This window comes from Abramis brama (genome assembly GCF_963993115.1).
Source record: "Abramis brama genome assembly, chromosome: 15".
NCBI classification, from domain to species: domain Eukaryota; kingdom Metazoa; phylum Chordata; class Actinopteri; order Cypriniformes; family Leuciscidae; genus Abramis; species Abramis brama.
In genome coordinates this window covers 31,736,717-31,758,243 of record NC_139977.1, presented here as the reverse complement: position 1 = coordinate 31,758,243, position 21,527 = coordinate 31,736,717, and the positions used below count along the sequence as shown (strand labels likewise).

At 40.5% G+C, this 21,527-nt stretch overlaps 1 protein-coding gene across 1 annotated transcript; it reads right to left on the bottom strand.

The window, feature by feature from the left end:
• Positions 1–7,283: 7,283 nt before the first annotated feature.
• On the bottom strand, positions 7,284–15,674 carry LOC311098103 (uncharacterized protein). The gene is made up of 5 exons (XM_084138192.1): positions 15,411–15,674; positions 15,225–15,274; positions 11,627–11,840; positions 11,217–11,285; positions 7,284–7,632 (listed from the first exon to the last, which is right to left on the bottom strand). Exons 2-5 carry the CDS (start codon positions 15,237–15,239, stop codon positions 7,571–7,573), a joined length of 360 nt encoding a protein of 119 aa, XP_083994318.1. The 5' UTR covers positions 15,240–15,274; positions 15,411–15,674; the 3' UTR covers positions 7,284–7,570.
• Positions 15,675–21,527: the final 5,853 nt, after the last annotated feature.

The window sequence follows — 21,527 nt, the reverse complement described above, 5'->3', positions numbered from 1 at the left end:
CTCCTGTCGTTTGTCTCTCTATTTCTAGTTCTCTCTTTCTCTTCTGCTCTGTCGGATTATTTCCTACCGTCACGTATGTACTGACCATTGAGTTTACTCAGCTAAAGAGTATTGTTTCTAGTCCTGTCTTAGTCCAGTCCTGTCTTGTCCGGTCTGTTCGTTACCTGCTTTATTACCTGATCTGTGCTGTGCCCAGCTGCCTGCCGTGGAGAGTCGCAGAGTGTCCGACGCCTCACCAGTTTCCCTGGTCTCGCTGTGCACCAGTTATCCGGACCTGCCTGTTGAACTACTCATAGTCACTATCTGTGATCTCCTTATTTACGAACTGCCTTTGTTAACCGGCCATTGTTGGCTTTGACTTATTTCTATTAAAGAGAACTGTTTACCTGCCATTTCGCCTTTTGGATTCTCTCTGCATACCGTGACAGAATAATCCGACCACATGGATCCAGCTAATGAGCATCCTATCCAGGCCGCTGTGGAGATTCAGGGGGCCATGCTGGGTAAGCACGAGGAGGAACTCTCCGCTGCTCGCCTTGCCGTTGATACGTTGGCGTCCCAGATTAACGATCTCTCCAGACAGTTCCATCTTCTCCGCACGGACTCGTCCTCCAGCACTGCAGACGCTCCAGAGCCGCGTGTGAATAATCCCCCCTGTTATGCGGGTGAGCAAACAGAATGTATGGCATTTCTGACTCAATGTGAAGTTGTCTTCTCGCTTCAGCCCCTCACCTTTGCCAGAGAACGCTCTCGTATCGCCTACATCATCTCTCTTCTCAAAGGACGAGCTCGAGAGTGGGGTACGGCCGTGTGGAACGCTAATTCAGACTGCCTTGATCACTATACCCTTTTTAAAGAAGAGATGTTAAGGGTTTTTGACCGTTCTGTCCATGGTCCTGAAGCATCCCGTTTGTTGTCCACTCTCCGTCAGGGAAGAAGGACGGTTGCGGATTTTTCTGTGGAATTCCGCACTCTCTCCACCTCCTGTGGATGGAATGAGCCTGCGCTTGTGGCGCGTTTCATCGAGGGACTCAACGCCGAGATCAAGGATGAAGTCCTGGCTCGTGAAGTCCCATCTCGTCTCGATCCTCTAATTGATCAGGCTCTGCGAGTGGAGAAACGCTTCGAACTTCGACGACGCGCTCGCAACATGCAACCTTCATCCTTTACTCCACCGCTGGCCACCTCCTCTGCCGCCCCTCTCACTGATCCGGAGCCCATGCAGCTGGGCGGGATTCGAATTTCAGCTGCCGAACGCCAGCGCCGCATCATGAATCGACTCTGCCTATATTGCGGTTCTGACACTCACTTCGTTAACACCTGTCAGGTAAAAGCCAAAGCTCACCAGTAGAGAGAGGGTTACTGGTGAGCGCTTCCTCTCTACACCCTCCGCCGCCTTCACGGACTACTTTTTCTGTTCACCTCCGCTGGCCCTGCTCTTCCGCCTCTTGTCATGCCCTGATTGACTCTGGTTCCGAAGGTAATTTTTTGGACGAGACCTGGGCTCTCTCACATGGAATTCCTCTTGTCGATCTCAAGGATCCCACCACTGTCTTTGCTCTGGATAGACGGATCCTTGCCAGGGTTTCCCGTGCCACAGTTCCATTAACTCTCACCGTTTCCGGTAACCACCGTGAGACTATTTCTTTTTTAATTTTTCATTCCCCTAATACCCCTGTAGTTTTGGGCCATCCGTGGCTTGTAGAGCATAACCCTCAGATTAACTGGCCTAAGGGTACTATCCTCTCATGGAATCTTTCTTGTCATGTTAAGTGTTTGATGTCTGCTGTTTCTCCTGTGTCTTCTGTTTCTGTTTTCCAGGAGGAACCAGGTGATTTGTCAGGGGTTCCCGAGGAGTACTTCGATTTGCGAGCGGTCTTCAGTCGTTCCCGGGCCGCTTCTCTTCCTCCGCACCGTCCCTACGATTGTGGCATTGAACTTCACCCGGGTACTACCCCCCCTCGGGGAAGACTTTACTCTCTCTCCGCTCCGGAGCGTAAGGCTTTAGAGAAGTATCTTTCCGAGTCACTCGATGCTGGTACTATAGTCTCCTCCTCCTCTCCTGCCGGTGCGGGGTTTTTTTTTGTGAAGAAAAAGGATGGCTCTTTGCGTCCCTGCATTGATTACAGAGGTTTAAATGACATAACTGTTAAGAACCGTTACCCCTTACCACTTATGTCATCCGCTTTTGAGATCCTGCAGGGAGCCCAGTTCTTCACAAAATTAGACCTCCGCAATGCTTATCACCTTGTTCGCATTAAGGAAGGAGACGAGTGGAAGACCGCCTTTAATACTCCCCTCGGTCACTTCGAATATCGGGTTTTACCTTTCGGGCTGGTCAACGCCCCCGCCGTCTTTCAAGCCTTGGTCAACGACGTTCTCAGGGACATGCTTAATGTCTTTGTTTTCGTTTATCTCGATGATATCTTAATTTTTTTCCCCTCTCTCCAAGTTCATGTGCAACACGTTCGTCAGGTCCTTCAACGCCTTCTGGAGAACAAATTGTTCGTCAAAGCCGAGAAATGTTCGTTTCATGTCCAGTCGGTCTCTTTTCTCGGCTCCGTTATTTCTGCCCAGGGTATTAGTATGGACCCCGCTAAGGTCTGCGCTGTCATGGAATGGCCCACGCCCGACTCTCGTGTCTCGCTTCAGCGTTTCTTAGGCTTCGCCAATTTTTATCGACGTTTTATTTTAAACTTTAGTCAAGTGGTCGCTCCTCTCACCGCACTTACTTCTATCAAGACCCGTTTTGTTTGGAGTGACGCTGCGCAGACTGCTTTTGATCGCCTTAAATCTCTGTTCTCTTCCGCACCCATTCTCATCTCTCCTGACGTTTCTAAACAGTTTATTGTGGAGGTCGACGCCTCAGAGGTGGGTGTGGGAGCCGTCCTCTCCCAGCGGTCCCCCACGGATGAGAGGGTCCATCCTTGCGCGTATTTTTCACACCGCCTATCTCCATCCGAGCGCAACTACGATGTGGGAAATCGCGAGCTTCTTGCTATTCGTCTTGCGTTGGGTGAGTGGCGTCACTGGCTGGAGGGGTCTTCGGTCCCGTTCATAGTCTGGACTGACCACCGTAACCTTGAATATATTCGCTCTGCTAAGAGACTTAATGCGCGTCAGGCCCGTTGGTCTCTCTTTTTTACTCGTTTCGATTTCACTATCTCCTATCGTCCTGGCTCCAAGAATCAGAAACCCGACGCTCTCTCTCGCCAGTTTGCTTCCCCCGAAGTCGAACCCACGGATGAGAGGATTATTCCTCAAGGATTAGTGGTGGGTGCGGCCGTCTGGGGAATTGAACGTGTCGTTAAACGCGCCCTGTCTCACTCTATCACGCCTCGCCATTGCCCCAAAGGGTTACTTTTTGTTCCTCCTTCTGCTCGTCGCGCTGTCCTCCAGTGGGGCCACTCCTCCAAGTTCTTCGGTCATCCGGGTGTTAGAGGTACTATTGCCTCTGTTTCGCAAAGGTTCTGGTGGCCTTCTCGGGAACGAGATATTCGTCGTTTTATTGCATCCTGTTCTGTCTGCGCTCAAACTAAGATCAGCAACAGACCTCCTGCAGGTCTTCTTAGACCTCTACCTGTCCCGTCGCGTCCTTGGGCACAGATAGCGCTCGATTTTATTACAGGACTTCCTTCTTCGGGAGGAAATACTGTAATCCTTACGGTTGTTGATCGCTTTTCTAAGGCGGCTCGTTTTGTTCCGCTTCCAAAACTTCCCTCCGCGAAAGAGACTGCTCAGATTGTTGTCGATCATGTATTCAAAATACACGGTCTTCCCGAAAGTATCGTATCAGATAGAGGTCCACAATTCTCCTCCCTTTTTTGGAAGGAATTTTGTCGCCTCATCGGAGCCTCTGCCAGTCTCTCCTCCGGTTTCCACCCGCAAACCAACGGTCAGGCAGAACGCGCTAACCAGACCATAGGACGCATTTTACGCAGTCTCGCGTTTCGCAATCCCGCTTCATGGTTCGAGCAACTCCCGTGGGCTGAATATGCCCATAATTCCGCCCCCTCGTCTGCCACCGGGCTGTCGCCGTTTCAATGCTGTCTGGGTTACCAACCTCCCCTTATTTCTTCCTCTATCACCGAGTCTAATGTTCCATCAGTCAAAACCTTCATACAACGTTGCAAACGAACTTGGAGAGCGGTGAGGTCTGCCCTTTTTAAGTCTCGTTCTATCACTCGCCGAGCCGCTAACAAGCACCGTGTTAAAAGTCCTCGTTATGTCCGCGGTCAAAGAGTGTGGCTTTCCACTCTCAATCTCCCGCTCCAATTCTCTTCTCGAAAACTGGCTCCCAAATTTATTGGACCGTACCGCGTTATCAAGGTCCTTAGTCCTGTCTCTGTTAAACTCAGATTACCATCTAATCTTCGTCGTGTCCATCCGGTATTTCACGTCTCCTGTCTCAAGCCCGTAGTTCACCCTCCACCCCGTCCTGTCTCTACCCCCATCCGCGTCGAGGGCTCCCCTGTCTACCGAGTCCGCAGGCTCCTCGATGTTCGTCCTCGTGGTCGTGGTCACCAGTTTCTCGTTGACTGGGAGGGGTACGGTCCGGAGGAGAGGAGTTGGATCCCTGCCCGGGACGTCCTGGACCGCTCGCTCATTGACGACTTTTACCGCTCCCGCCAGTCTTCCTCCTCTGGTGCGCCAGGGGGCGCACTTTGAGGGGGGGGTACTGTCATGATCCTGTTTCTCTTATCTTTATCTGTCTCCATCTGCTGGCCTTTTTCGGTCATTACTTCCCCGCTCTTTCTCTTTGATGCATTATCTCCCTTTCATCTATCTCAGCTGTTTCTCATTCTCTCATCACACACCTGTTTCCCATCTCCTGTCGTTTGTCTCTCTATTTCTAGTTCTCTCTTTCTCTTCTGCTCTGTCGGATTATTTCCTACCGTCACGTATGTACTGACCATTGAGTTTACTCAGCTAAAGAGTATTGTTTCTAGTCCTGTCTTAGTCCAGTCCTGTCTTGTCCGGTCTGTTCGTTACCTGCTTTATTACCTGATCTGTGCTGTGCCCAGCTGCCTGCCGTGGAGAGTCGCAGAGTGTCCGACGCCTCACCAGTTTCCCTGGTCTCGCTGTGCACCAGTTATCCGGACCTGCCTGTTGAACTACTCATAGTCACTATCTGTGATCTCCTTATTTACGAACTGCCTTTGTTAACCGGCCATTGTTGGCTTTGACTTATTTCTATTAAAGAGAACTGTTTACCTGCCATTTCGCCTTTTGGATTCTCTCTGCATACCGTGACAGTAAGTAATCAACTCAGTAATTTTCATGGTGATATCTAAAGGTTAAAATGTTTACCCTATTCACGTAAGAAAAAGAATGAAGTATGAATTTTTGGGTCTTTTTCGAAACTTTCCCCTAATGGGATTCTTCTGGGCTTTTTTTTTCCTTACTCAGGACATACTGAGGATACAAAATCAGTTGAGTTTGCTTCTGTTGCAATTTGTTCAAGGTTGACCCCCATTTTGGCTTAAAATGACTGGACTATAAGGATACTCATCTTCTCTTCTCCACATTGCAAGTAACAGAGATATGGAATTTATGGTCCATATTGTTAGATTTTTATAAAAAAATATTACTTTATCCCTAAACATACCCAGTCCCTAAAGAAACATTAAAGCTATCCCATGACTTTATACCACTTATTCTTTTCAACAGATGCTGTTACGTGTCATAACCTCATCATCTGCAGAGAGAAACTGCCACTCAGAATACACACATAATGAAGGACATAAAGACATCATAGGGGATTGTGAAGATATTTCACGTGAGACTGGGTTCATGTTCTATATCAATTGTTATCAGCTAACCTCTGTTGTTAGAGCACTGTCATTTTTGCTAGAATCTGCCATTGTCAATAAAAAATAAATGTAGCCTATCTAATTGACACAACAAGCTGTTTTTTATTATTTATTTTTTTATTATCTAAAACCCAAATGGTTACAAGATATAATAAGACCAGGCAGATAGAGGACTAAAAACAATATTAATAAATATAAAAAATAATATTAGTAATAGTTGTATTATTAATATGAAGAAGATACTAATATATTAATATTAATGAAAATAAATATTGTTGAAAAGGTTATTTATAACACCAGTAAGGTCCTACAGCACTTTCAAAGCATGGTTCTTTATGGAACCTTAGAAAAAGGGTTCTATTTAGCACGAAAAAGGGTTCTGTTCTGTTGTTACAAGCCAAAGAACCCTCATTTGGAACTGTGTAGAACCATTTTTCTTAAGAGTGAGGTGTAGGTGATGTCATAGATTTTTGGCTGTTGTCCAGTTGAGCGTTGGCATCAGTTCATGCTATATGAAGTCCAGCGTAGTTCCCCGAACTGATGCATGCTCCCTTCATGATCTGTGTATAGATGCAGGCTACAGTCAGTAGTCAGTGTTTAGCTATACACATAACTTCAGTGGAACATCTTGGACTGAAGCTGACAGAATTAGATTATAAGTCATCAATTGTTAAGTAAAAATATAATGCTTTTATATAATATATTGTAGGCTTATATATTCAATAATGCACTTCACATTAAAGGATTAGTCCACTTCAGAATTAAAATTTCCTGATAATTTACTCACTCCCATGTCATCCAAGAGATTTCTTTCTTTCTTTCTTCTGGTTAAGTATATAAATGTTTATTTTATTTTTTTAGAAAATGATCAATTGTTTGGCTAGATAAGACCCTTATTCCCTGGCTGGGATCGTGTAGAGCCCTTTGAAACTGCAATTTGGACCTTCAACCCGTTGGCTCGCACTGAAGTCACTATATGGAGAAAAATCCTGGAATGTTTTCCTCAAAAACTTTCATTTTCATTTCTTTTACTTTCATTTCATTAAGATTATGCACCGTTTGTCCATGTTAACAAACAATTTAAAAAAAAACTTGCAATACATTTTTTGTTTGTCTTGAAATGACTGGACTATTTCTACTGAAGAAAGAAAGATTTGAGTATCTTAGATGACGTGGGGGTGAGTAAAATATCAAGAAATTTTAATTCTGAAGTGAACTAATCCTTTAAGCTATAGTACTTTCTCAAATAATTTTTTTTCTAGATTAGATACCTTACTGTAAGTGTAACATTTGGTGTCAAGCAGTCTTCCCGTGGTTGAAAAATGAATTGTTGGATTACATGAGATGATACATTTTAGTACTGTAAAGTGTTTTAGCACCCTCTGGTGTTTATTTATGATTTTAACTTGATGTGAAGTGAATTAAGTGATGATGTTACGATCTCAGGAAGGAAGGACCCAAAAGCAGAAGAATGACTAACCACAATTTACTGAAGCATAATAATAAAGACAGTACAAGCCTCATGGCAGCAAATCAGGTTTTGGACAGTTGAGAGGAGAATGATCAGGTAGAGTCCAGGGAAATCAAATCCGGATCGTGAGATGAGAATCAATGTCAGGATGGTCAGGCGAGGGGCAAACAGAACTAACTCACAATTGGAAACAGGCAGGTGTTCACAGCAACAAAGCAATGCAGAGAGAGAGGAGATCGGTAAACCTGGGAAATCCAAACTCCAGCACCAGTAATAGTCCAACTGGTCAACAGCAACAGCACAGTTTGAGAGCAATGGATCCTGGGGAGGGACGGGGAATCGCACAACCTGGGCAGAGAAAAAACATGTCAGATAAATAAATAAAAACTACACAAGAAAAAAAAAGACAGGTGAACAGCAAAAAGCACAGAACACACTGGCAGAGAACAAAGAGGAAGGAAGCGTAGATATGGAATAGAAATCAAGCAATAATGGGAGACAGGTGAGCAAAAACAAGTGGACGCGCTGAAACACAAACTGGGGTGTGTTTCCCGAAACCATCGTTAGCAAACTATGGTCGCATGTTCCGTCGTTATCAGCAGTTCAACGAGTCTGTGTTTCCCGAAACCATCGTTCCAACGAACATTCGCAAACAGCATCGCAAACTTGTGTGTTTGGAACGACAGCTCTCGACCTGTGATTAGAAGCAGAGTTTCCAGTGTGCATGACATCCGACCTTAAAGGGGCACCTGTCAGCATTTGCAGGCAGGCTAAATACACATTAATTGCGCAGATATAAATAAATACATAATAAACACAATCTTGAATCTGGAAATAGAGCAAAATAACTGAGAAAAATGAGAATCAGTCCTCAGATGCCATGTCTGTAATTTATAGCAAAACATCTAGCATTAACTCCACGTGCGTGACATCCTTAACCTCAATGTGGTTGAACGACCACTTTGCGACAATATGGTTTCGGGAAACAGTCCCCAGATAGCATGTAATCATTGAGACAATGTTGAGTCAGTGTTGATGCGTTAACACTAATTACATTGAATTAACGTTACAAAGTGATGTTGTTTTTGCATCACTCTTGCACCCTCGGTTAATGGTGAAACAATGTTGAGATTTCAACCAAAAATCAACGGTAATAGTATTGATTCAACATTACAAAGTGATATTTTATCAACATCACTCAGTTAATGTTGAAACTGTTGAACAAAAAATCAATAGTAATGCTACTGAATCAACATTACACTATGATTGATTCTACATCACCGATGCTGAATCAATACTGAAATTAACAAAGATAATCAATGGTAATATTGAATCAACGTTACACTAAGATGTTGAATCTACATCACTGCTGTTGAATCAACTCTGAAATGAACAGAAATAATCTTTGGTAATATGGTTTGATCAATGTTACAATGTGATGTTGATTCTAAATACATTTTGTTGAAACACAGAAAATACAACTGAAAAGGAATGTCAATCAATGTTGCCATCTGATGTAGCAAGTTATTGAAACAACATTAATATTTCAACTACACTTCAATGGTGCGTCAACAAATTCCTGACCAAAAATTTGGCAAAAACCTTTAAAAAAATAAATGACACCTTTCCAGCAGTTGAGTCAATTTATTTTATTCAATCAATCAATCACAAAAATATATTAAAAGATCATTCTTTAAAAAAGAAAGGGGGAGAAACAGGACAAAAGCATTTCAACCTTTAAAAATAAAATTGTCTTCAGAAGTCTGATGTCATAACTACAGGTGGTCCAACGGTTCAGGTTTTTTATAAAAATCTGTCTTACATCAGACTACTGCCTCTTTTCCTTTGGGTTCTCTGAAATCAAAAAAAAAAGAAAGCATTATGTTACTCAAGAACAAGTCAATTCAGTTGCCACATTCAAGAAATTCAAGAATGTTAATATACTAAACACAATATGATTCACTTTTTAAAAAAAGTTGCTGAACACAAAATATTCTAACTACGATTAAAGTATCGTTAAATTCTGTTTATTTAATTTATTTTTCTAAAATCTATTAATGCTTCAATATCAAAAGAAAGCACTATGGCAGGTGTGTCCGATCTCCAGCCCTAATTAAACACACCTGAGGCAGCTAATCAAGGTCATTAGGATCAATTAAAACTCTTTGAGCTATAGCCATTAACTATATCTCAGTTCATTTTCTGTGAAACTACATAGCATTCAAGTAACAATTTTATCTTGTAGAATAAAAGAGCTTAGGTTTTTCCAATGAAAATTTCTTTAAAGGGATGGTTCAGCCCGAAATGAAAATTCTGTCATTATTTACTCACCCTCAAGTTGTTTCCAAACCTGTATGAGTTTCTTTCTTCTGTTGAAGCCATTGAAGATATTTTAAAGAATGCTGGTAACCAGAAAGTTGACGGTTGCCGTTGATTTCCATAGTAGAAAATAAATACCATGGAAGTCAATGGATACCATCAACTGTCTGGATGCCAACATTCTTCACGCTATCTTCTTTTGTGTTCAACAGAAGAAAGAAATATATTCTTCAGAAAAAGAAAGGGTGAATAAATGATGACAGAATTTTCATTTCGGGCTGAACTATCCCTTTGAAGCTGCAGATTCACCTTATGTAGACCTTAATCTCTTTAAATATCACAAAATAGCCATGTCAGTCACTTTCTTAATAAACACCAGATGTTTTCTGTTATGGTGTTTCAGTGGAAACAAGCTAATCTGAATGGAAATCAGTTACATTTCTCAAATTTAATACAGACTCAGAATTATGAATGATTACCTGATTAAGCAGTGACAAGTCCCTGGTCAGGTGTTTATGCTGTCGACAACAACTCGGTGTATAATCAATGTCAGCATTATCCTACTTCTTATTTCTTATTTTTATATTGTCCATCTTCATCGGCCTTCATTCCTACTAAAGGAGCAGTGCTCTGCATGCAAGCACTGACGGATGCTAGACATGGGCTATGTTTGCAGTGTAACTTTCTTGCTCATGTTCATGTCTCCTGCACTTCAAGAAATGTGTTAAATGATGTTAAAACTTTATTCAGGAAATTCGTAATAAACTTTACTAAAGCAATGTGCATTTTTCAAGAATGTAGATGCACCATTGTGTGAAACTGTACTAGAGAAGTCATGTAAGTATGTCAGGTGCTTCAACAAACAAGACTTCTGTATTAGGATGCACCTATGTTTTCTCTCTAATGAGGAAGCATTAGATTACTGAGAAGTGCACATGCAAAACCAAAATGGGCGTTTACCAATCAGTGGCCAATTTCGAACTACAATAGATAGGGTTGTTCGACTTGAAACGGCGCTGCACAGACCGATCGGTTTATGACATCAAAGTACCGCAAGAGCAATTCAAAAGGAGCCGTCTACTCTCTATTCGCTCTCGCGGTATTTTGATGTCATTCACCGATCGGTCTGTGCAGCGCCGGTTCAAGTCGAACAAGCCTAACGTTTTTCAACCATTTTTTAACAGACTTGCTAAAATCATGAAGGCCCACCCTTAAACAAAGCCCCCAGTGGATTAGAGCAAATCAGGTAAAGCGGTTGAAAATGCCCATTGTGGTTTGAAAACGCCCCACTGATTGAAAAACACCCACTAGTGTTCTGCAGAGATACATGCCTGAATGATCTTGTGCTCAAAATTTCAATGCTGATCCAACACACTTTAAACACTGAAATGTCAATCTCAACCAAAATGATGGTTTGGATCAAAACTCAACATTGTATCAATGTTACCATGCTGTCTGGGTCGTGACTAGCTAGTTGATTTCTTCAACGATGCATCATACTATGGTAGTTGAGGAGCGAGTTTCGCCGTTGTACGGGAAACACACCCCTGATGTGTGCGAACGCACGTGAAAAACAGAAACAACACAAGAAGAAAGCAGAAGGAAGTTCAAACCTGTGTTCTGACAGAAGAAGGAAACTGGTTCCTCTCCTTCTGCCACTTGATTATACCAGCAACCACAATCTGTAATTAAAGAGCATCAAACAAACACTCATTGTTTGAATTGCACAATAAAATTGACATAAAGCAAACATAGCATAAAGCTCAGAGTAGGGGAAATATAAGTTTTCTTTTTTGATCCACAAAATGATGATGCAGGTCACAGGCTCTACCGTCACCTCGTTTATCAGTTTCTTACAGTTTTTATGATTTTCATGCATCAAAGGACACATCTTCTGTTTTTTCTGCTTATTTTTTTAAGAGTTATTTTTGGCGTTTTTGATTTTACTGAGATTTTGACTGACTTTTGCTCCTCTGTCATCATATGCATCAGTCAAAATGTGAATCAAAACCATAATTCTTACTGTTAGGTGCATCTGTTTCATCGGTGTTGCGTTTCATAAGATCAATTCCTCCAGCCTTCTTCAGTTCTTTCACTTTTATATCCAGTTCCTTCTCCCTTTTATCCAGTTCCTTCTCCTTTTTGTCCAGTTGCTCCGCTCTTTTATCCATTTCCTTCGATCTTTTATCCAATTCCATCGCTGTTTTTTTAAGATTTTCATTCTCTCTCTCACTTGACTGCATTATGTAACATTAAGATTGTATATAAGTTTTTTTATTAGAAAAAGCATGGTTTTATCCACTGTAAATGAAGAGTGAATTCAGCGTATACATTTTATCTGTTCACAGGAACACTGTATTGAAGGTACAATATTATGTAAGAATTTTGTAATAAAATATCCAAAAATCACTTGCACAGTGTGATATATTTCCTGCAGTTGTGTACTAACAATATCCCAAAAGTTCCCAAAGATTTTTAATTTCAGAAAAATTCCAATGTACATACAACTAATCAATGTTATATAGCTCAACATGATGAAATGTTAGAATATGATCAGTATTATTCTAATGTTGATCTAGCTTACTGCTAGTCTCATACAGGCAAACTAACACTGTCGCGTTGTGGGTTTTGTTTTTCGTTTCTTGTTCTTTCCTGTCACGTGATCCCCTGTTCTAGTCATGTGATCCTGTCATGTGTTGCCTTGTCTGTTGTGTCATGTTGTCATTGGTTGATTGTTTAAATGTTCACAGGTGTCCCTTGTCTATAGTCTATAGTCTTGTATATTTAAGCCCTCATGTTTGCCCTGTGACTATACAAATCACAACATGTAAATAAGAAAATGTTGGTGTTATTTTGTCACTTATTGGGAGCAGTATGCTAGCTGGAGCCATTTACCTCCAGTCTTTGTGCTAAGCTAGGCTAGCGGTGGGTGTGTCAGACAGAGTTACGGCACGCACGGAGATGAGAAGGGTATGTATGGACTTATCTAACTCTGGGGGATACGGTGAATAAGCTAAAGTCCCAAAAAGTCGGCGTGTTCCTTTAAATGTTCACAGGTGTCCCTTGTCTAGTCGTTAGTCTTGTATATTTAAACCCTCATGTTTGCCCTGTGTCTTTGTCAAGTATTGAACGTTTCTTGTTGATGTTCTTGTTTTGAGTTTCATGCCTCATGCCTGGTCATGCCTCTGTTTCATGATCATGTTTTGTTTAAGTTGCATTTGGGTTCAACTTGCCTCCAGGGTTAAATCATTTCAAACACAGAATAACATTATAACTTTCAACACTCAAATTCACTTTAGTGTGATAGTGTAGACCAAGTGAAACAGCGCTGCGTTACCTCACAAGTTTCATTCGTCTAATAAACTGACCTGTGTGAGTAGTAATAAAGCACTTGCGTGTAGTTCGGTAAAATGAAATGTCCTCATTCCTTTATATCCGTGGGACTTGCATATAGCGCTGATATCTGTCTCTCATTAGCAATCGCACCCTGCTTCATACCACACTATGACACATGTTCAACAAGATTTAATTTTTAACATGAATCAGAATGAATTAATTTTTACTTTTAAGTTGCATTTGTTTGGTTCTTTTGCTCAAACAATTATTTTATTTTTATTATTAACTGTAAACTGCAAACATTAAACTGCTGAAATTTAATGTCTTTAGCTGGAAGTGTTGTTAACTCTGCTAAACTAGAAGTGACATGACTTGTCGAGTATTGTTTCCTGTAGATCTCTGGTTCATGACCATGAACCCAGCAGTTTCCCTCCTTTGTTTATGCCAGGGGAATAGACATAATTTCCGGCATGGATTTGAACTTGAAAAATGGTGTGTATTGACATCTTTTTGCAGTTCTATGTTCATTCATGTTTAATTCGTGCTATAGCTAAAATAGATGATTAGTTCACAGGCTACTTGAACTAAGGCGCTACACATTAAGTTAAATGGTATTTATTTTAAAATTCAAATAGTAAATAAATGGTATTTTTTTTAAAATTTTAAAGCTAAGACTTCATTTTATACCAAAAGGAACCGGCTCTGTCTAGTCTGTTGGCACATTGTCAGTGTCTTTACTCCGCAATATATTTTTCACTGTGTGAGAACATGTGGAGTGAGAGCAGAATGGCTTGGCGGACGTAGCAACAGTAACTAAGAGGGGCGGGTCTTTAAACTTGACTTGGTGGACTCGGACCCAACACTATTGTTTCCTGTAGATCTCTGGTTGTAAGTCTGTTCATGTTCCTTCCTGTCTTTCCTGTTCTGAGTTTTCATGCCACACTATGTTTTTGTTTCAAGTTTGATCTTGTCTGTAATAAACTGCACTACTATTTGCCTCTAGCGGATCCTTACACTGTTGTATAATTTATTTTAATTTTTTCTGAGCCAACATTATTTTTTTTAGAGTAGCCTAAATAGTCTTCACTCTGTAAATTAAATACACACAAATACTTATTAAAGCTACAAGAGTTATTCCGTCTGATTTTCTCTTTGTACTTTGCATGATTAACATTAATGTCACACTTTAAGAGTTAATTAGCAGCCCGTCAATGTGTGAATACTGAATTTGAGTTACTTTTTCGCACTTTCAATAATTCCTTTTAACATCAAACATGTCCCGCTCTTTATTACTCATTCATCCATGTTCCTTTTTTGCTCTAACGAGTCAATAATTACTGCTAAACCAAAAGCTTTACAGATATATTTGTATTCCGCGATATAAAGGGTATAGAAAAGGTTCAATCTATTCTCACTTTATATCATCGCCACGATATAGCCTGTATCATCATCATCATATTACCCAGTCCTAGAAAGCAGATTTGCAAAACATATTTGACGAGCTTGTTGACAAAACCAACAAACTATATTAACCATCAAGACTGGATAATGCTTTAGTCCTTCATGTTAACTGAAAGCAAATCTGAACGATGTTGTGTTTTAACCTTAATCAACAAGTAGAATCAAACATGGCATCCTCCTAACTTTATCTTATAGCCTATTCTTATTCCTGAAAATTCCCTCAACCGATCCAAGATGCAGAAAGTCATAGGCTACTTACACACTGCAGTTAAATTCGTTTTTAGTGACTAATGCCGTTCTGTTCAGTAATCTATAATAACTGCATTCTACAACCGAATTAATTCCCGAAAAATGCAGGTAAAATAGTTTGTTAGTGAATTTGGTTGCAGTGCATTACCGAACCTGTGACATTATTGCTATTTTAATGTTGAGCAAACAGGACGCTACTATACACATATATGTGTGTATGTGTGTGTGTGTGTGTGTGTGTGTGTGTGTGGTTTAGTCTATTCCTCTTGCCATCATGTTTTAACTGTTCTGAAACACTCCAATTATTGTGTGAATGTGTTTTGCCTTTATGCATTTTCATTATGTCAGTTTTTTTAAATAATTTTTCAGTGATGATTTCTGACTTTTTTTTCTTTTTTTTTACACAGATGCATCTGCTAAATGAACGTATATTTAAAGTACCAAATTGAAAGAAGCAGAATTAATAGGCTATATCAAAACAACAACTGCATTACAATGTGAAACGGCCTATAAGTTCATAAGCTGCATTATGTTAGCTGTGTCAAACTTTTAAATGAAATATATATATGACTTACATTTGCTGCCCCCATTTTCTCCTGAGGCTCGGCGATGTTTTGCGCAAAATCTGTAACAACCCCCGTTTGAAGAAAGCATAAATGTGACGTCGAGAAAAGTAAACTTTTTGGAGATTGTCATTTGGAGTTTTTCTATTCTGTAAAATAAAAATGAATTGAAAGTAAGGAATGCTGTTTCTGACTCACCAGGATTCCCCAAAAAATGTATGTGAGTGTTAATTGCAAACTCTCTCGGTGCATTCAGAGGCTCTACTGAAGCAGATCTGTGCGATGATGAATGAGCGACTCGAGCTGTCACGTGATGAACGAATGACTCGAACCCACTGATCTATAATGACTCTATATAGATCAGTGCTCGAACCCTTTTTTACAGTAGATGCTCGACCCCGAAGATCGAGTGAGGTGAGGTGAACTAACAGACTGCACAGCCTGAAGACCCAGACAAGCAATGAATTAATCGTTTCTGTTTCTCATAATTTGGTCTTGTCCTTGCATTGCATTTTTTTCTTATTCTGAATGTGTTAACATTTTATGTGTTTGGGGAATTTGGCTATTAACATGTAACAGTTTAATGATATTCTGCTGCAATGAACGAAATGACTTGGAAAAAAAGATTCGTTCGTTTTGACGAATGAGATTCAAAGAACCGAGTCAGTAAAATTATCCGAACTTCCCATTATCAACTCGAGGTTCAGGAGTTCACTGTTCTTATCACTGGTAGAGATGGATGGTCCACTGTTTGTGATGATCAGGGAAGGACTGGTCATCTGGATCACAGTAAAAATCCCCCTGCTCCCGATGGGCGTCCTTCCCCGAGTATGAGTTATGAGAAGGTCTTTCCTGAAGCTGAACCCTACATCCTCAACATGTTCATTGTTCACTGGCTGGAAACTGTAAATTCGACTTATCATAGACTTACAAGCTTTTCAATCAACACACCACACCACCCATATAGAAAATTACCTTGGCTTGCAGTGTTTTATTTTTACTTAATTTTTTTTTAATAGTTTTTTTATTTTATTTTTTAAAACTTTTTTTTTATTTTTTTATTTTTATAAACCATTTAATAATAAGTGTGGTTTTGCTTGTAACTACCATGATAATACCATAGTTAAATGCTCCGTTCATTTATTTTTTACAGATTTCATTATATAGGCCTAATTGTCAGTAAATCTATCTACTTTACTGCATCCAAACAAACCAATGCTTTACCGTCAATTGTCATTTTTCTTTCTTTCCTTACTTAGGCCTACTGACTTACTTGTATAGTAAAAAGTGTTCAGTTCACTTACTTCACTTCCACCCCTTTAGTCCCCTGTTTTAGACCAATGTGGGGTCCAATACCACCACATTTGGTCTTTCTATAGGCTGCTTCAAAATGTTAGTTCATTATTATGAACTTGCAAACGGCTCCAACTTACGTGTCCCAATGTAAACAGAGCTACTACTAAGCAGTTCTCTATTATTTTATCAGTCCACTTGTAGCGGATTCAATCACAATAGTGAAATTATTATCATTGGCAGCACATTCATTTTCATATCCTGCATGGAAACACTTAACATATTCTAAGGGGTTTTCACAAAGTTTCTGTTTATATAATGCAGGTCTATGGTCACTATCTCAAAGAACATGCACAGTGAAGTCCTAATTAAACAATTCCCCATCGTAAGTACACATTGATGGCCTAAGACACGAAACGAGCGGTTTGTGTGAGAAAACGAACAGTATTTATATAGTTTTTACCTCTTGTACACATCCGAGATCACGTCCGGCGCTTTCAGGCGCTTGCGTAGACTAAGCCAGAACACGCGCGCACGTCACACACCAAGAAGCGCGCGCGCCCTCAGATCACTTGGATGTGGCTGTGTAGAGGTAAAAATGATATAAATACTGTTTCAAGCGTGAAACGCAAGTAACTTTGTGGGCGGATCTCGGGCGCTGTTGCTATTATACCCGCGGGATAAATTACTCTTGCGCCCGACGCAAATCTAAAATAGGTTGGTCTGAAGTAGCTTCATTACTCATAGGTGTGGTTTGGGCGTAACGTGAAATAAACCAATCAGAGCGTCATCTCACATTCCCTTTAAGAGCAGGCGCGCTTGTTCCATGGCGGATTGCTATTATAACGGCGGATTTGCCAGACGCACCCCAGGAGCGGTTCACAGCCGAGGAGACCGATGTTCTCGTCAGGGCCGTAAAACACATAGAAGTGACATTGGGGATGGAGAAACACACCCAAATTAGCTTCGGTTAAACAGGCGTATAATAATTTGGGTAAATGTGTAAGCTAGATTTATGCCTATTTTTTCACATCTTCATGGACACAACAATGATTTCCCTTGTGTGTTAATATTGTTCCTTGTAATACTGTATGGTTTTCTAAAAATGAAAACTGCTGCTTCTGTGTAGATGAGAGAATCAAAGTGCATGCGCGTTGTGCACACGCTACATTGATTATGGCCAAGCATGCGCCCTTAAAATAGCATATGAATAACATGCACCACTGACTTTAGACTAGGTTTTTCCAGGTCAGTGGCGGAATTGTTTTCTGAAACTGCAAAATAGCACCAGGGAACGTTTGCGCCGGTACACACCTCCTCTTTTCGCTGAACCACCCCCGGGAGCGCAAGTTCATTTCCTAATTTACGTGCGTCTGTGGAGGGAAAAGTCCGCTGTGCGCGGGTGCAAAATAGGAATGATACATGCGTCAGTGTACAAAGTCAATTGCGCTGGGTGCAAGTTAGGGCCCAAAGTGTTACCGTTTATTTTATGTAAAGTTTATTTGTTTCTATAAGTTTATTAAAATTAGAAAGTATATCTAAAATTTAAAATTAGAATTAATTTAGATTCATTTGACACTATTTACCCCTTTTTTATTATTATTTTTTATGTACAATAAAACTAAAAGCTGAAGATTTTTGTGGTGTATCATTCATCAGTGTTTGTTTTTCCACTCCAATGTTCCAGTAATTCCTGCCCACTAAAAGCTGCACGGATAAATTTGCTTACCCCACAAATAGGCCTATCTATGTAAATGATTTAGAAAAAGTTCCATCAATTCACACTTTTTTACCATCACTATGATATTGTCATATCACCCAGCCATAACATGCAGTAATGCTTTAAACACATTTGACAAGCTAGTTGATAAAAATCAACAACCGGTCAAGACTGATTGGCTAATGCTATTTTCCCACTTGTCTGTGCTCTTTTATTCTTTCATGTTAACTGAAGTGAATAATGCACTATTTTAACTTTAATCAACAAGTAGAATTGATCATGACATTCTCACCTTATTCCAAAAAAAAACTGCTGATCCAATGCTGAGTTAGTGAATGTCTGAACTAGTTGATGCACAAAATCAATACCCTGATAAAGTAAATAGTATTTTGTATTTCAAATACGTATTTTAAATACATGTATCTGAAATACTGCCCATGCCTGCGTCCGCACATGAGTTTAGGTTTCGATACGTCATCAGATCGACGCGTTGTCATTGGTTGAATCATGACACAGCCTCGTGGACACCAACTGACATCCGAAGACGTTGACATTTTGATTCTGCGGGACTGTAGGTAAGAAACCACCAAGTGAATCATGCTGAATATTCCTGTTTGTCTTGTTTTAATTATCATAACTAAAACACTAAAAACGCTAATGTAGAAGTAGAAGAGGCTTCTACTAAAAAAGTCTGGTCATTTTTTTTCCAGAAAAATAATATATTTTTTTCGTGGTAACGTTAACTTTAATCAAATGATCGACCATTTAATGAAATTTCAAAATGGAAATGCAGCATTCATTTGTTAGCTGCCGCTCCCAATCTCGGGCCTTGTGCAGGCAAAATTGGCTAGCTAGCCTTATTATTTGAAGCTGGGTGTTCTTTCCGTCGTGCACGTTTGTGTGAGCACTCTGGTTTTTATTTACAAAAGCAAAAGTTTAAATTTGTAACGTCTGCAGCATTGTATGCATTGTAGCCAATCGAAAGTTTAGTTTTTCATTATGCTTAGAGGACTGAAGTTTCGGGAGTGACCACCACTTTTACCAGAGTGAGTTCTGTTGTCGTGGAAATTCCTAATACGAATACAACCTACTTAATCTGACTTCTGCATGTGGAATAAACACAGTTAAAAGGTGGAATACCACCAAAACCGAGTACGCTAAAACAGCTTCAACAGCGGCCGCTACCGAATGAAGGCACTGTGGCATTCCACTAACAACAGTGTCTAATCATTTGGAGTAATATGCGATTGGTCGGCGGCGATCAGCGTGGGGTTGTGTTAGAACCGTGGACATGAACCCCGATGTTTTTTTGTTTTTGTTTGTTTTTTTTGGGACAAAGAGTTAAATTTTTTTTTGAATAGTCAGACATGGTGCATTGGAGAAAGCCAAATGAATTTTTTTTAAATGCAACCTGTCATTCCTTTTCAGTCCAGTCCTGTCAGTCCATACCAATTTGTCAGTTAGAGCTTTCTGCTCATGAGCTGCTGTTAGTAAAGGATTTAAAATTTCTGCTTTATCTTGGATCCCTGGCCTACAATATCCCATAACTCCCAGAAATAACATCATTTGGGATTTTGTGACGGATTTCGAAATTTTCGGAACTTCTTCAATTTGGTCAAATCCTAGTGCGTGACCAGTTGCTGAAATAAATGACCAAAGTACCTAGCTTCCTGCAGTATTAACTGTAGTTTTGATTTTGACACTTTGTGCCCATTGTCTGCTAAAATCCAGTAATGCTAATGCACGCATATCGATTTCACAGGTGATTTTGTTGGGAGAACACAGCATTAAATCATCTACATACTAATTTAGGGTACTTCCCTTTGGGTAAGGAAACTTTTCTAGATTTTTGGAAAGTTCCTCTGAAACACTTTTAAAATCAAATTTGGGTTGTTCTCTCCTTGTTACACAGCCTGTAAACCTCGACTGCCTTCATTACGGGATACGCATTTACCCCCTATTGGTTTAAGTAGTTTTTCCTACTACTATCCCAAGTCCAGTTCCCAGGTTTTTTCTTTTCTTTTTCTTTTTTTAACTGGGTAGTGAGAAAACCCCCACGTTTGCCCACGAACCTTCTTTCTTTCCCACAGAGATGTGGGGCTTGACTGGTGTCTAATGAAAAAGAGCAGATTGAGCAGGTGTTAGTTTAACAGAGAATGCAGGGTATTGCTGGGCTACCAATAGAATCAAGATCCAATTTTTTCCTTGGTGGTTTTTCTAAATCTGGCAACATTTGTTGATAAGCAGAGGATGGATCAAAGGAAAGAGTTAAAGCCCAACTATAATGCCAGTTTGGTGTAATTTGCATAAAAGCACCTCTGGAATTGAACACTTCCATACCATCATTTGAAATAAAAATGATCAATTCCAATTTGGACAATAAATCTCTAGCCATTAAATTTACAGGGCATGTTTAAGAAACCAGGAAAGAATTTGTCACATGTTTCAGCTTGTTTGTTACCCTCAATGACATAGTCAACTTATCAACCAATGGTATGCCAGATAAACCATATTTTGTCTGTTTTAGAGCGGCCTCTGCAATGATCAAAATAAAGGTTTCCTTCGAAAGCAAACAAAATATGGTTTATCTGGCATACCTTTGGATGATAAGTGTTTGTGTCCACCAAAAAGGTAACTAAAGTCCTTTATCCTATCTCTCACATTTGATGGAAACCAACAGCTGTTAGGGGGAAAGAGGAGATGGTTCATGTGTGAGATGTTGTTTCCTCTCACTTGGACAATCCTTGGCCCGTTATCTTTTTCATCACAGACGCGACATGGATCTGCAGCAGTTTTCCACTGATATAATGCCCCTTAACAGCCTCCTGGAGATTGCACACTCTAGTGGTCTTCTTGATGGTTTGTGACCTCCTCTATAGCTGCTTTGTGTGTGATTGCTCCCCAATAAACCTCATTCTGGCACTCCTAGCAGTCTGCCACCCTGGAGTGTCAGCTCCATCTGCCACCCTGCATCAGCATTTATTCTTATAGTTCTTGGGTAAAAAATCTTCACCAGTTTCACATACCTCAGTCCATTTCAAACCAAGCTTGTTGCTGGAAATAGCTTCCCAGTCTAATCCTGTGGGTTTGTATGTGGCAACGATTGTTCTCCACTGCTCTGATAAACCGGTCCCTCCCCTTTTCTGGGTCTGGAAGTGCAGCAGCCTCATTTCAGAGTTCCTCTAAGTTCCAAGGTTGCTTCACCCATATCGACCCTCCTTCTCCAGGAAAACTGAAGCTTTAGCAGATTGAGGGCTTCTTGACTCTCCAGTCTTGGCCTTGGATCTTGTTATATTTCTCAT